The following is a 15207-nucleotide window of genomic DNA, read 5'->3' on the forward strand; positions in this document are numbered from 1 at the left end:
AATACAAACCAAAAACAGGTTTTTAGACATTTTTCCAAATGCATTAAAAATACATTTTAGAATAAGACCTAATGTGATAAAATGTGGAAAAGGTCAAGGGGTCTGAATACTTTCCAAATGCACCGTATGTATGTATGTATGTATGTATGTATGTATGTATGTATGTATGTATGTATGTATGTATTTTGAGAATACATTTATTGTCCCCCCATTTAAAAAAAAAAAAACGTCTGCTTCAGAATCAATATGACAAAAATCTGTCACAGAGACGGATAACTTTAAACCCTGAAGAGAGAAAGGACTAGCTGAACGAGGGGAAGGACTAGCTGAACGAGGGGAAGGACTAGCTGAACGGGGGAAGGACTAGCTGAACGAGGGGAAGGACTAGCTGAACGAGGGGAAGGACTAGCTGAACGGGGGAAGGACTAGCTGAACGAGGGGAAGGACTAGCTGAACGGGGGAAGGACTAGCTGAATGAGGGGAAGGACAGGGTGAAAGAGAGGGAGAGAAAGGGGATTCGGTACTCACTCTCGCTGCAGAAGGGCCGATCGATGAAGTCATATTTTATGACTTCTTTGACCAACTTCTCCAGTTTGCAGTATTCACACCTCACTATGACATTACTCTGTTTCTTAAACTCAACACAGCAAGGTTTGGAACAGAACTGCATGGTGCGACCCTGAAGGAACACAACACAAGAGCCCAGGAGGACACAGAGCATTAGACAGATACAACTACAACCTCCATCACAAGAGCATTAGACAGATACAACTACAACCACCATCACAAGAGCATTAGACAGATACAACTACAACCACCATCACAAGAGCATTAGACAGATACAACTACAACCACCATCACAAGAGCATTAGACAGATACAACTACAACCACCATCACAAGAGCATTAGACAGATACAACTACAACCTCCATCACAAGAGCATTAGACAGATACAACTACAACCACCATCACAAGCGCATTAGACAGATACAACTACAACCACCATCACAAGAGCATTAGACAGATACAACTACAACCCCCATCACAAGAGCATTAGACAAAACTACAACCCCCATCACAAGAGCATTAGACAAAACTACAACCCCCATCACAAGAGCATAAAAAAAAATCCCCATCACAAAACTAAAGTTAAATAAAGGTTAAACAAAAAATTTAGAAAACCCCCCCCCACAAATTTTACAATCGCCATGACACATCAGAAATGAACAACGAGGTTCAGGAACGAGAGGGAGGTACCTACATTGTACTCGTAGAGCTCAGGTTTCCAGCGGAACTGCTGAGGGCACTGATGGCAGGAGAGTTTCACATGCCCCTTGGGGGTGGAGATAGAGGAGGAGGGGGGGGGCATGGGCAGCCCTGGTTGATGCTGCCCTGCTCCATAGGCCCTAGCCATGTCTGGTGCGGCTCCATAGGGTAGAGGTGGAGCAGAGGTCTGGGCTGGAGCGTATGGGTGGCCAGTGGTGGGGACCCAGGACGGGGGATAAGGACGGAAGTAGCCCTGGGGTGGTGCTGGAGGGGGAGGACCAGTGGATGAGGAGCCGTTCATCTGGCCCTGCTGGGGGGGAGGCTGGCTGCCTTCGGCCTCCTACCAGATTACATCGTAGGAGAGCACATTAAAAGAGCCATATTATGTATTCTGTAAAATCCGTATTCTAAAGGCTGATTGGCATCTTATTTTTATGTATGGTTCTGCATAATGTATAATTATGTAAAATATACCTAAATGCATGCTAGAAAATACATTAAATCCCTCTAAAATCTACCTAACAGAGACCGAACAGTCTTTAATACACACAGAAAGCACAGATCATATGTAATATACAATCTGTTTCAATCCATTTAACCAATTAATCAATGAGCAGCACCCGGAAGGTCTTGACGCAGGTGTAGGAGCAGAAGTTGCGGATGCTACCGTCCACCATGGCCAGGTGGTACTGAGAGACAGCCTTCACTTTGCAGTAGGTACATGGGAATGCCGTTCCTGTGTGTGACAACAGGGGGACGTTATTATAGAATGGTAATTTTTTACATACTAGTCAGCAATGTCACAGATGATCAAGTCTACCAACGTAAGCCATCATTAAAACAGTTCAGTAATAAACTGTAGATATCTAAATCGGATTCCATAATAATAATACAATTCTCAGTACAATCATGTATACTGAACAAAAATATAAAGCAACATACAACAATTTAAACGATTTTGCGGAGTTACAGTTTATATAAGGAAATCAGTCAATTGAAATAAATAAATTTGGCCCTAATCTATGAATTTCACATGACTGGGCAGGGGCGCAGCCATGGGAGCCAGGCGGACCCATCGGGGAACCAGGCACAGCCAATCAGAATTAGTTTTTCCCCACAAAAGGGCTTTATTACAGACAAAAATACTCCTCCGCACCAGATCCCGCAGGTGAACAAGGTCCTGGGCTGGCGTGCTTACACATGGTCTGCGCTTGTGAGGCAGGTTGCACGTATTGCCTAATTCTCTAAAACGACATTGGAGGCGGCTTATGGTAGAGAAATTACTTGTTAATACCACTGCAAATACATCTCAATTCCAATTTCATGGTGAAATATTAGTTGAAAAGCTAAATTGTTTCCTGGCTTGTGGGGGAAATCTGCTGACCGAGCCTAGTCCAGAAGCCATTGCAGGGTTTTTCCACTCTGACTTATAATTATTGTACTAAATGGAAATGCTGACGCATCCCAGAAAAAATTATATCAGTCAGAAACAGATTTCCGACCTTTCCGACAACATAAGGCCTAAAATATCGATAACTAAAATACATTTGCAGACTTCCGCTTATACCATGGTAAAGTCAATGCTACCTGACAGTTCGTTCTGAGGCCAGCTTTTATTGACACAGATGGAGTTGCAGAAGAGTTCCACCTTGCCCTCCGAGTCGGTGCTCTCCAACATGTCAGACATGAGCCTCAGGTCACGGCAGCGTCCGCACGGCATCACCTTGGTGGTTGTCTGTCATACAGGAACAATTGGAAAGAGTGGATAAAACTAGGAGAGATTTGATGATGGACAAGATGAGACGGGGACTCAGTGAGATAAATGTGCATAATAGCATTAATTTATTTATAGAGAAACATTGAGAGCAACAAGCCTCAGAGGGGAGGCCCATCCTCCGACTACCTGATAGAACAGCGGTTCCCAAACCTTTTCACTCTGGGCCCCCCTTCCAACATTAAGGAACACCCCCCCCCCCCCGGGCGCGCGCTCACACCCACACCATGTCTATTTCTATGGGCACAAGCACTGTTCATGACACAAACTGTTCAACCCCTCTTGTTGGTGGAGAGAATTTTGGGTTAAAGCTTATTTCCTGCAATTCTACACATTTTGTCATGGGTTGCAAAGCAAATTTATCCGTTTTAAATAATTTCTTGCAATTGTAAACATTTTGCCACGTCTTAAGTGTATTCATGTGCTATTTGAGTGACAAAAAAAATTACAATAATATCTTTGGGCTAAAAAAAGACTAAATAAAAAAACATTAGCTGACATGGGCTGGCTGATCTGAACATTTCTTTGAAGTTATAAACAGCTCTTGAAGGTATTCAATGACTTACATGACAAGAGGAACTGATAATGCAGTACCTAATGTGCATTCTACTATTACAACTTTCAAGAGTAAGTTTAAAGCCGAACTGAGTTCCTTTTTTTGGGAACTCAGCCGACCCCGCGTGCCCCAAAGTTTAGGAACCACTGTGATAGAAGACAATATGACCATCTATGACCAAGGCCAGACAGTTTTCAAAAGTGGAGTACGGTTTCTATGTGGGACTGTCTGTGTATACTACTTGACTGTACGTGCTTACCTGTTTATAAGTGCTAATGCAGGTAGGACTACAGAACTTAAAGGTGACGCCCTCTACTCGGAGTCTCCGGCAGTTCCTGTCAGCACTGGCGCAGTACTCGCCACATCTCTCACAGACATTTATGACCAGGTTGTGGGAGGAGCGGAAGCGCATGAAGCACTCATCACTGCACAGTTTGTGCAAGGAGCCCTGGTGAGTTACCTCGTGCTGAATCTGAGAGAGAGAGGTGGATGGAGGATTATCAAATCAGGCTAAATTATCAAGTCAAATAAAACATTTCCTCATGTAACCTCATCTGCGATTGAGTTAGAACTAGAAGTGAACTAGTCGAACCAGTGGTTGTCAGTCATGTCCCTTACCGTGTCGCTCTTCTTGCACATACTGCACCTCAGGGTGGCAGGCTCTTGGACAGAAGGCATGGAGAGAGGCCCTGGTTTCCTCCTGCGGTTGAACACGGAGAGGCAGAACTGGCTACAGAAATCCTTCAGGTTATTGTCTGTAATGACACTGATCACATCTTTGGGGTCCTCGATCTCCCTGAAGATATGAGTTATAGACAAGAGATAAATAGTTATAAACAGCAATAAAGTTAAGAGAATTTTACAGTAATGGGGAAGACAAATTTTTATTTTATTTTTTAGCACCACCACAGTTCAGCTGGGACTTAGTGGCTGAGTGACTCACTTGAGGCACTGGTAACAGGTTCTCAGTTTGATGGCAGGCAGGGTGAACCCAGTGAGGCAGACGGTGGAGCAGAAGAGCTGGGTGGATCCTTTCCGTTGGAAGGCAGTCTGACCGCGCAGCAGGATCTTAGAGCAGCCTGAGCAGGACACATGCACTGCATTGGCTGGGTTGGAGCTGCTGGGGGCCTGGGGTTGAGGCTGGGGTGGCTGGGGCACTGGAGCCAGGCTCCTGAGGGTCATTGTTGGCCCCTGTGGAACTAGACTTCTTCCTGGACCAAATTGGGAGGTGGTGTTCTGGGAGGCTGCCATAGAGCCTGAAGGAGACAGGGCAGAATCAAGTACCTATTTATTTTATTGTGAATACATACAGTAGCAGTCAAAAGTTTGGACACACCTACTCATTCCAGGGTTTTTGTTTATTTTACTATTTTCTACATTGTAGAATAATAGTGAAGACATCAAAACTATGAAATAACACATTTGGAAAAATGTAGTAACCAAAAAAGTGTTACGCAAATCAAAATGTTTTTTTATATTTCAGATTCTTCAAAGTAGCCACCCTTAGCCTTGATGACAGCTTTGCACACTCTTGGCATTCTCTCAACAATTTTAAAAAAAATAGAAAATAGTAAAAATAATGAAAAACCCTTGAATGAGTAGATGTGTCCAAACATTTGACTGGTACTGTATGTAAGAGATTTTAAACAACATGACACAAGTACTGTTTCTCCACATCAAATTGAGGAATGTAAATGCCTGCTCCTTGGAACCATCTGTAAATATTGGTAAAAAAAACTATAAAAGCTTCTACCATAACCAGAGAGCATAAGATTCACCGCCTTCTAACACTTTGTTTCAACATTTATGATCTTTCCATGTCTTTCTCTCATTGAACAATAGACCCAAATATTTCAACGTAGAAACCCTACCAATAGGATGTCCATACAAAAACTGTTTATTATCAGCAACTTTCTTGAGAAGAACATACAGCAAAGACTTTGGCACTGATCATTTGAATCCCCAGTCAACAAACCATCTTTAAACAGCCAATTGAACAAAAATATAAAACACAACATGCAACAATTTCAAAAATGTTACTGAGTTACAGCTCATATAAGGAAATCAGTCAATTGAAATAAATTCATTAGGTCCTAATCTATGGATTTCACATGACTGGGAATACAACTATACATCGGTTTGTCACAGATACCTTAAAAAACTGGAACTGGAACATGCTGTCGCACACATCGATCAAAAGCATCTGAACATGGTCAATGGGTGACGTGTGGTGAGTATGCAGGCCATGGAAGACCTGGGACCTTTTCAGTTTCCAGGAATTGTGTACAGATCGTGCGACATGGGGCCGTGCATTATCTTGCTGAAACATGAGGTGATGGCGGCAGATGAATGGCACGACTATGGGCCTCAGGATCTTGTCATCCGTGAAGATCACACTTTCCTGAGATGGTTTGTGAGAGTTTGTGCAGAAATTCTTTGGTTGTGCAAACCCACAGTTTCATCAGCGGTCACGGTAGCTGGTTTCAGAAAGAAGAAAAGAAGCTAGATGTGGAGATCCTGGACTGGCATGGTTGCACGTGGTCTGCAGTTGTGAGGCCAGTTGGACATATTGCCAAATTCTCTAAAACGACATTTGAGGTGGCTTATGGTAAAGAAATTAACATTAAATTACCCGGCAACAGCTCTGGAGGGCATTCCTGCAGTCAGCATGCCAACTGCATGCTCCCTCAAAACTTGCGTTGTGTGACAAAACTGCACATGTTAGAGTGGCCTTTTATTGTCCCCAGCATAAGGTGCACCTGTGTAATAATGCTGTTTAATCAGATTCTTGATATGCCACACCTGTAAGGTGGATGGATTATCTTGGCAAAGGAGAAATGCTCACCAACACGGACGGATAAAAAAATGTGCACTCAATTTTTGAGAAATAAGTGTTTTATGCTTATGGAAAATTCCGGGGATCTTTTATTTTAGCTCATGAAACATGGGACCAACACGTTACGTTTATATTTTTGTTTTGTATAGCTTGTTGAATCAATTTGATCACGAGACATACCTTACCCTCTTCCAAATAGCTCCATTGTCAGCATATAGGGAAGCCCCAATGTCCCAATCACATTCGTAAACACATTGTTAATCATAATGTTGAACAGAATAGGACTGATAGAAATGCCTTGAGGAATACAATTATCAACTCCATAATCATACAAACTGGATCCTATTTTAAGTTGAAAAGCACGGATAAATAAGAAGACCAGAACCCATTTATAACCCCCTCACCAATACCCTGTCTTTCCATGTTAATCAGTAGGCCTTCTCTCCACATAGTGTTGTATGCCTTTTCAATGTCAAACAGACAGTAGCCATTACTTATTTTATGACCAGAGTTTTTCCCCACTTCATTGATCACCTTTACTAATGCCTCCAAGGAATATCTACCTTTATGGAATCCACTTTGACATTGACTCAATAAACATCTGTGTTCATCTGCCTGCTGCCATTCCTGAGCAAGCTCTGTACTGGTGGTGCCCCGATCCCGCAGCTGAATCAACTTTAGGAGACTGTGCTGGCGCTTGCTGGACTTTCTTGGGCGCCCTGAAGCCTTCTTCACAACAATTGAACCGCTCTCCTTGAAGTCCTTAATGATTTGATAAATGGTCGATTTAGGTGCAATCTTACTGGCAGCAATATCCTTGCCTGTGAAGCTCATTTTGTGAAAGCAATGATGACGGCACGTGTTTCCTTGCAGGTAACCATGGATGACAGAGGAAGAACAATGATTCCAAGCACCACCCTCCTTTGAAAACTTCCAGTCTGTTATTCAAACTCAATCAGCATGACAGAGTGATCTCCAGCCTTGTCCTCGACAACACGCACACCCGTGTCAACGAGAGAATCACTGACATGATGTCAGCTGGTCCTTTTGCTGGAGGGCTGAAATGCAGTGGAAATGTTTTTGGGGGATTCGGTTCATTTGCATGGCAAAGAGGGACTTTGCAATTAATCTGATCACTCTTCATAACATTCTGGAGTATATGCAAATTGACAAACTGAGGCAGCAGACCTTGTGAAAATTAATATTTGTGTCATTCTCAAAACTTTTGGCCACGAATGTACATTAGCAAATTTCTTCCCCAACAGGTTAGCTTTATCTTAATCTGATGCAGAGATTATCACCATCAACCAAAACTGGAATTCGAGTACTTTTGCTTCTTCCAGTCATCTTCTTCAACATGGTCCAAGCATCTTCCAGCTCCGTACCCCTGCCTATTGTAGAACATAACCGTCTCCATGCATTTCTCTTGGAAGACTTAACGACCCTATACACCAAAGCTCTCTTCTTTGGAAATTAACCACATTTTCAGGAGTCAAAGTCCTACGTAATACTCTGTTGGCCCTATTTCTTTCCTCGAATAGCCGCAGAGCACTCTTCAGTCCACAAAGGAACCACCTTTCTTTCCTTACCCACTGGTAAGTTCTCTGAATTCAAAATAAGAGATGGCCTCTAGGCAGCATCAACATTCCTCTCTAGAGACAACTCTGCAACAGAGTTTAAACAATGTTCTCCAAACGTTTCCCAGTCCGCTTTAGGAAAACCCCATCTTCTGAATGGTGTCTTTTCTGGAATAGTGACATCACACTTCATGGTATATCAAACTGGGAAATGGCCACTCCCAACAGTAGAATCATCCATTACACTCACACATTGCTGTAATAGAGTTAGAATCCAGTGTGAGGTCCAGGCAGGATGTAACCCCTCTGTCAACATCTATTCTCGTACCACATCCATCGTTAAGACATACTAATGCTCTTGCTATCCTCATATCTTCGACAATCACACAATTAACATCTGTATGTGTGCTTCCACAAACTAATAAGTGTATTAAAGTCACCACACCATATCTCTCTAGAACCCAAGCATCCTGATATTTCATCAAGCATCGCTACTGATTGTTGTCGACAAACACTGTAGAAATTGAACAGCTTAATATGACTACCTGTACTGTAGACTTCCACCATCACGCATTCATATTCAGGTGGAACAGATACTGTATAATACGATATGCAAGACCAGTTCTAGCAAGATCTGATTGAACAATAACCAGGAATAATAAAATAAAGATGTGGTCTAAGCCACGTCTCTTGAAGACATATCACATCAGGTTTAATCTCTAAATCAATTAGCAATAAAGCTTCTAGCATTCCATTGAAGGAAGATGATAAAACACATAATACAACAATTTATTATGTTCCTGATCATCTGATTTATCAAGGGTACTGAAACTTCAGTAATGTTCAGTATTTATTTATTTATTTTTACATTTAAGTCATTTTAGCAGACGCTCTTATCCAGAGCGACTTACAAATTGGAAAGTTCATACATATTCATCCTGGTCCCCCCGTGGGAATTGAACCCTGGTCCCCCCGTGGGAATTGAACCCTCAACCCTGGCGTTGCAAGCGCCATGCTCTACCAACTGAGCCACACGGGAATGCCTTCACTCATTCCATTATTTTTTGGAATGCCTTCACTCGTTCCATTATTCGTGCAGTCCTGCTCTTTTTCATATGGCTGATGTTGATTGCTCGACACAAGAAGGCTATGCAGTCTATACGATTTACAACCATGGATTTCTCTGTTACCATGTATTTATGCTCGCATGTAACATTGACACTAGTCCGAGGTGCCATGGACCCCCTCGGTGCTATGGGCATCCTAGAAGCAACCACCATTGACTGCTAATGTACTGAAACCAGAGCATTTAGATTAAAAGGCTTGATCATATTCCAAACAGCCTCCTCAAGGGATACATTATTCGTTACTTTGTACCTCTGCGCTTCCATGGCTTGTATTGTACTTCACATCACCAGTATTCTGCACTACACGCTCACAGTTGCAACATTTAATTTAGTATCAGATCTACATTTTCCGTACACTTGATCCCCACCAGACCTTGCACATCTAATTTTACCTTTGTACACATTAGCAATATGCTCTGTTCTTTGGCATAAAAGCAGTGAAGTGGAGGTGGCACATATTCTCTAACACGATAACTTAGCATTCCTAGCACCGGCTCCGACGCTCGTCGTGGCAGTGCTTGCAAACTATTACGGACTACAAAGGGAAGCACAGCCGCGAGCAGCCCAGTGACACGAGCCTACCAGACATAAATAACTTCTATGCTCGCTTCGAGGCAAGCAACACTGAAGCATGCATGAGAGGATCAGCTGTTCCGGACGACTGTGTGATCACGTTCTCCGTAGCCGATGTGAGTAAGACCTTTAAACAGGTCAACATTCACAAGGCCGCAGGGCCAGAAAGATTACTAGGACGTGTACTCCGAGCATGCGCTGACCAACTGGCAAGTGTCTTCACTGACATTGTCAACCTGTCCCTGACCGAGTCTATAATACCAACATGTTTGAAGCAGACCACCATAGTCCCTGTGCCCAAGAACACCAAGGTCACCTGCCTAAATGACTACCAACCCGTAGCACTCACGTCTATAGCCATGAAGTGCTTTGAAAGGCTGGTCATGGCTCACATCAACACCATTATCCCAGAAGCCCTAGACACACCGCAATTTGCATACCGCACCAACATATCTACAGATGATGCAATCTGTATTGCACTCCACACTGCCCTTTCCCACCTGGACAAAAGGAACACCTACGTGAGAATGCTATTCATTGACTACAGCTCAGCGTTCAACACCTTAGTGCCCTCAAGCTCATCACTAAGCTAAGGACCGTGGGCCTAAACACCTCCCTCTGCAACTGTATCTTGGACTTCCTGACGGGCCGCCCCCAGGTGGTAAAGGTAGGTAACTACACATCTACCACGCTGATCCTCAACACAGGGGCCCTTCAGGGGTGCGTGCTCAGTCCCCTCCTGATCCTCAAAAAGTTCTACAACTGCACCATCGAGTGCATCCTAACTGGTTGCATCACCGCCTGGTATGGCAACTGCTCGGCCTCCGACCGCAAGGCACTACAGAGGGTTGTGTGTATGGCCCAGTACATCATTAGGGCCAAGCTTCCTGCCCTCCAGGACCTCTATACCAGACGGTGTCAGAGGAAGGAGCAAAAAACTGCGAAAGCCTCCAGCCATCCTAGTCATAGACTGTTATCTCTGCTACCACACGGCAAGCGGTAGCAGCTCCTACCCCCAAGCCATAAGACTCCTGAACAGCTAATCAAATGGCAACCCAGCCCCCATGTTTACACTACTCTCAGTTTATTATCCATGCATAGTCACTTCACCTCTACCTACATGTACATATTACTTTGACTAACCGGTGCCACCGCACATTGACTCTGTACCGGTACACCCTGTATATAGCCTCGCTACTGTTATTTTATTGCTACTTGATTTTTTTTATTTAATATTTTTACTTCAGTTTATTTTAGTAAATATTTTAACACGTAAGCATTTCACTGTAAGGTCTATCTATACCTGTTGTAGTCGGCGCATGTGACAAATACAATTAGATTTTTCAAATTTGATATGTACTCTGATTGGCAATATCCCTTCAAAGTTTAACAGTACCATTGTGGGATCCACTCGACTACCACTTTTCGCTCAACATCCTTTTTGCTTCAGTTACTTTCCCACCTTTCAAGGAAGTCATAACTTCTTCTACGGTTACTGTTAGTGGTATCCCAGCAGTTACCCCCATTTGGCCTTAGCACCGGGGATATAGCATTTCACCCGATCCTCATTAAGGGTCAGAATTTTCTCCTGTATCATTTTACCATTTGCATAAATCAATAATTTGCCAAATACCAAAACTTTGGCGTCCTTAAACACCCCTATTATTCTCTGAATGTTTTAATTTGATGGTTCAGGGAAAAAAACATTTTGTAGCGCTCTTCTACGGTACAGTGTCCTGTTCTAGAGCCTAATTTCAACACCACTCAATTCCCCAGCAGTATTCAGACTTCCATCACGATCCCTTTTGTTTCTCTTTTCCTACTTACAACAAGTGTAAAAGGTTGATCCCATCATTATCACAATCAAAATCAATTTCACTACTGCTAACTACGTGAAGCACCTGCAATGCTGACCACAGTCACAGCGCAGTCATGCTAGACCACAAAAATAAAGAAAACGTCTACTGTTTGTACCGTCTTATTACACAAAATCAAACGCAAGTAGACCTCGTTTCCCAGCAGGTTCTCCCATCTCAGCCAAGGAACTCTGTAGCTCTGTCAGAGTGTTCATTAAATTATTGGTCACCTCCCTCACCAAGGTCTTTCTTGCCCAGTTGCTCAGTTTGGTCAGACAGCCAGCTCTTAGCAGAGTCGGGGGGGGGGGGGGGGGGTTCCACATTTTTTCAATTTCCCAATGATGAGCACTGTGCTCTTGGAAACTTTCAACACTCAAAATTGTTTTATACCCTTCCCCAGATAAATACCTCATCACAATTCTCTCTCGGAGATCAACGGACAGATCCTTGGACTTCATGGTATAGTTTCTGCTCTGACATGCACTGTCAACTGTGGGACCTTATATGGACAGGTGTGTTGCTTTCTAAATCATGTCCAAACAATTGAATTGGCCACAGGTGGACTCCAAGTCGTAGTGACATCTCAAGGATGGTTGAAGCAAATTGGATGCACATGAGCTCAATTTAGAGAGTAATAGCAAAAATTCTAAAAATATGTTTTTATTTGTCATTATGAGGTATTATGTGTAGATAAGTGAGAGAAAAATCTATTTAATCAATTTTGAATTCAGGCTGTAACACAACAAAATGTGGAATAATTTGAGGGGTATGAATACTTTCTAAAGGCAGTGTAATATGCTGATTCTCTCACCAGTGGGAGAGCCATAGGAGTTTCCTCCTCCAACGGAAAAGACAGAACTGATTCTCAGCTCCTCCTGTAACATACAACACAGAGCAGAGTCTGTATAATAATAATAAAAACACAGTATCACAGAACCATCAAATCAAGTGTGTGAAAGCTGGGGGAAGATTGATTGAAGGCAGGGCATGGGAGCGTTGGCTGACCTCAGGAGTTGTGTTGTCCAGTTCCTCCTTGATACTCCGTGTTGAGGGTAGAAGGGCACAGTCATATCCTTCATCTATGGGCTCATCCTTGATGTTGATGAGGGGAGAGATGGGGGGCTCTTCTCTGTCCCCCATCGCTGGGTTATGGAACACATTCTCTGACCTCTGGAGGTCAGGTAAAAGGGACTAAATGGGTTAATGAAGGTGACAAAAAAAATGTAATGTTCATAAAAGCATTTACACTACCTGTATACTTAAGTCATACAGTAACAGACCTCTTGACGGCTGGATTCCCCAGCCGTAGACCGATTCAGACTTCCTTCATCTGACAGAAATGGAGAAAAGGCAATTTAATGGAATCATCATCACAGCTCTAATAATGTGCATAGCATGTGCATGAAGCGGAAAAATCAGCAAATTAATATTTTTTATTAAAATGAGTTAGAACTAGCAGGACAATGTTGCTTGCAGTCTTACCCAATATGTTCTCTGGTAAAGGGGACAGAGAGTGATTAGTTGAAAGATGACTTTCTCCTTGCGTGGTTAGTCTGTACTCAGCAGTTTGACTAGCCTCCTCAGAAGCTGTCAAAAGAATGACTGTTGTTAATCATTGCACAAGTAAGCCTAAGTAGTAAGAAATGTAAAGGTTATGTTGAGAAGTAAGAAATGCTTGAGGAGGAACATCACAGGACAACTCAGGTTAGACATCATGGTTTCATTCTCACCTGTTCTAACTTTGGAAAGTGAAACTGCATCAAGGAATCTATCAGTCGAATTTTGATCATCATCCTGAGTCTCTGCATGTTGTGTGTCAGGCCGTCCGGCTGACTCTCTGTCAGACTCCACATCACCCAGTGCCATCTTGGGCAGGGCTATGTTCCACTCCTCCTCCTCCTCATCTACCCCAAACACAGGAACCCCATCCAGCTCGTCTTCTGGCTCGACCACCCCTAGACCAGCCAGGGAGAAGGTGGCACTGGTAGGGTGAGAGATGTGAGGGAATACATGCCCCTCATCGTCACTGCTAAAATCATGGTCGACGTCAGGACGTTGGATTGGTCCTGGTGCATCAAAGACTGGTCCGGTTGTGATGCTGCTCCAGAGAGATCTGGTTGAGAGGGGAGTGTGCTGCCTCTGGGACTCACTAGCCATGGGGGCTGAGAGCTTCACCGCCTCATCAAAAGCCTTGGACAGCCGGAGTTCATGCTGTGGGGAGGAAGACAACCAGTTTAAGTTACAACTTTGTACCTATAGTAGTAATAGTGCAGCATATTGAGGAGGAATGTTCTGACTGGGGTTTGAACCAGAAACCATATTGCATACAGAACAAGCACACTACTGCCTGTGCCATGAGGGTCCATACCGCTGAACAGTTACTGTAGTAGGTACACAGCCGTAGTGGCCCTTGCTTGCAACAGCGACCCTGATCTGCGGTTATGGACTGTCTGCCATACAGTTTCGGACCTCTTGACATAGGCCGTTGTACACTTACACAGTAATACAATCTCATAACGTACTTTTGACAGAACTGTGGGCCCATCTTTGATATGAGGGTTGGTTGTTCTACGAGCACTGCTACGTTAGCTAGCTAAATAGTTAGCTAGCTAACGTTAGCTCGACTGTGACGTTTAGCTAACGTTAGCTACTAATGCAGTTGAAGAGGGACATATATGAAGCTGGCTGTAACAAGACTGAACAGAAACAGATGGCTAACTAGTTAATAAGATAATGTCTTAATTATTTGTTCACATATTTTCACCTGAGATTTTTGTTTAGCCTCCTCTGACTCCGCCATGTTTTTGTTGCGCGCTGTTCTTCTCGGGGGAGTTTCCTTTGGCTTTGCAGCTAACGCTAGCTAGCTAGGATGCACTATTTCACAATGTTATTGTTTGAGACAGTGCAAAAGCGACTTCACACTGTGCATGAGGTAGATTATTATTTGCAGTATGTGTATTAAATAATTTTCATGGAGATGGCATTCTAATATGTGTTATTAACTGCTAGCTAGCTTTTCAATGGGAAGTTGCATGCACATCGAACTCTCCCTTTCTGTTGGTATGGCTGTACCGTAAAGCGCCATAGATTCGCGCATCCTCTGTTTATGGTCTGGTAATTTGAATCAATAACGCAATACATTAAAATGTAACCAATCAGTAGATAAACATGGTACATATTATCTGAATTCGTACTCCTTTCTATGGCTAGATAGCCAATGTGGACACCTTATTCAGCTTTCCAAGCTAAAATCCCGCATATTTGGATTAGTCCGGTACCCTACTAGGTAGTTTAGCATTGACGTTGCAGATCAAAATTAAGTGTAGATTGATGGGTAATATTACAGAGAAAACAAGAAGACAGATTTTCACACCGGATATAGAAACCTGAAGCATCCGGTTGGAATGTCCACTCCCCAAATATGGTGAAGAGAGGAAGCCAAGTGGCTGGCAGTAATATAGCGAGATGGAACTGGGCCGACATTCTGCTAATTTTCTAATCGAAGAAAACACAGATATCAATACAGTTTTCTGTTCACAAAACTAAAATATGTTACGAATATAGTGCATTAAGCTTTGTAGACGTGAAGTTGTTCACAAAGAGTACAAGGGTGAATTTAGTTATTACACACGCGCACTTCAC

The 15207-nt window shown here is 43.2% G+C and overlaps 1 protein-coding gene across 2 annotated transcripts in view; it reads right to left on the minus strand.

Moving 5' to 3' along the window:
* si:ch211-266o15.1 (zinc finger MYM-type protein 4) overlaps positions 1 to 14877 on the minus strand; it is a 27794-nt gene extending 12917 nt beyond the window's left edge. The window contains exons 1-13 of one of the 2 annotated variants that reach the window (XM_055865264.1): positions 14330 to 14877; positions 13296 to 13776; positions 13048 to 13152; positions 12846 to 12895; positions 12571 to 12735; positions 12377 to 12440; positions 4540 to 4852; positions 4215 to 4392; positions 3856 to 4068; positions 2854 to 3001; positions 1887 to 2002; positions 1262 to 1606; positions 529 to 679 (exon numbers count right to left, since the gene is read on the minus strand). In XM_055865264.1, the coding sequence (XP_055721239.1) occupies positions 529 to 679; positions 1262 to 1606; positions 1887 to 2002; positions 2854 to 3001; positions 3856 to 4068; positions 4215 to 4392; positions 4540 to 4852; positions 12377 to 12440; positions 12571 to 12735; positions 12846 to 12895; positions 13048 to 13152; positions 13296 to 13776; positions 14330 to 14365 (2365 nt within the window). In that variant the 5' untranslated portion in view covers positions 14366 to 14877. The remainder of the gene's footprint in view (positions 1 to 528; positions 680 to 1261; positions 1607 to 1886; positions 2003 to 2853; positions 3002 to 3855; positions 4069 to 4214; positions 4393 to 4539; positions 4853 to 12376; positions 12441 to 12570; positions 12736 to 12845; positions 12896 to 13047; positions 13153 to 13295; positions 13777 to 14329) is intronic. The other variant, XM_055865265.1, reaches the window with a different exon arrangement.
* Between the last annotated feature and the right edge of the window lie 330 nt (positions 14878 to 15207).

Source organism: Salvelinus fontinalis, chromosome 16 (assembly GCF_029448725.1).
Source record: "Salvelinus fontinalis isolate EN_2023a chromosome 16, ASM2944872v1, whole genome shotgun sequence".
Taxonomy (NCBI): Eukaryota; Metazoa; Chordata; class Actinopteri; order Salmoniformes; family Salmonidae; genus Salvelinus; species Salvelinus fontinalis.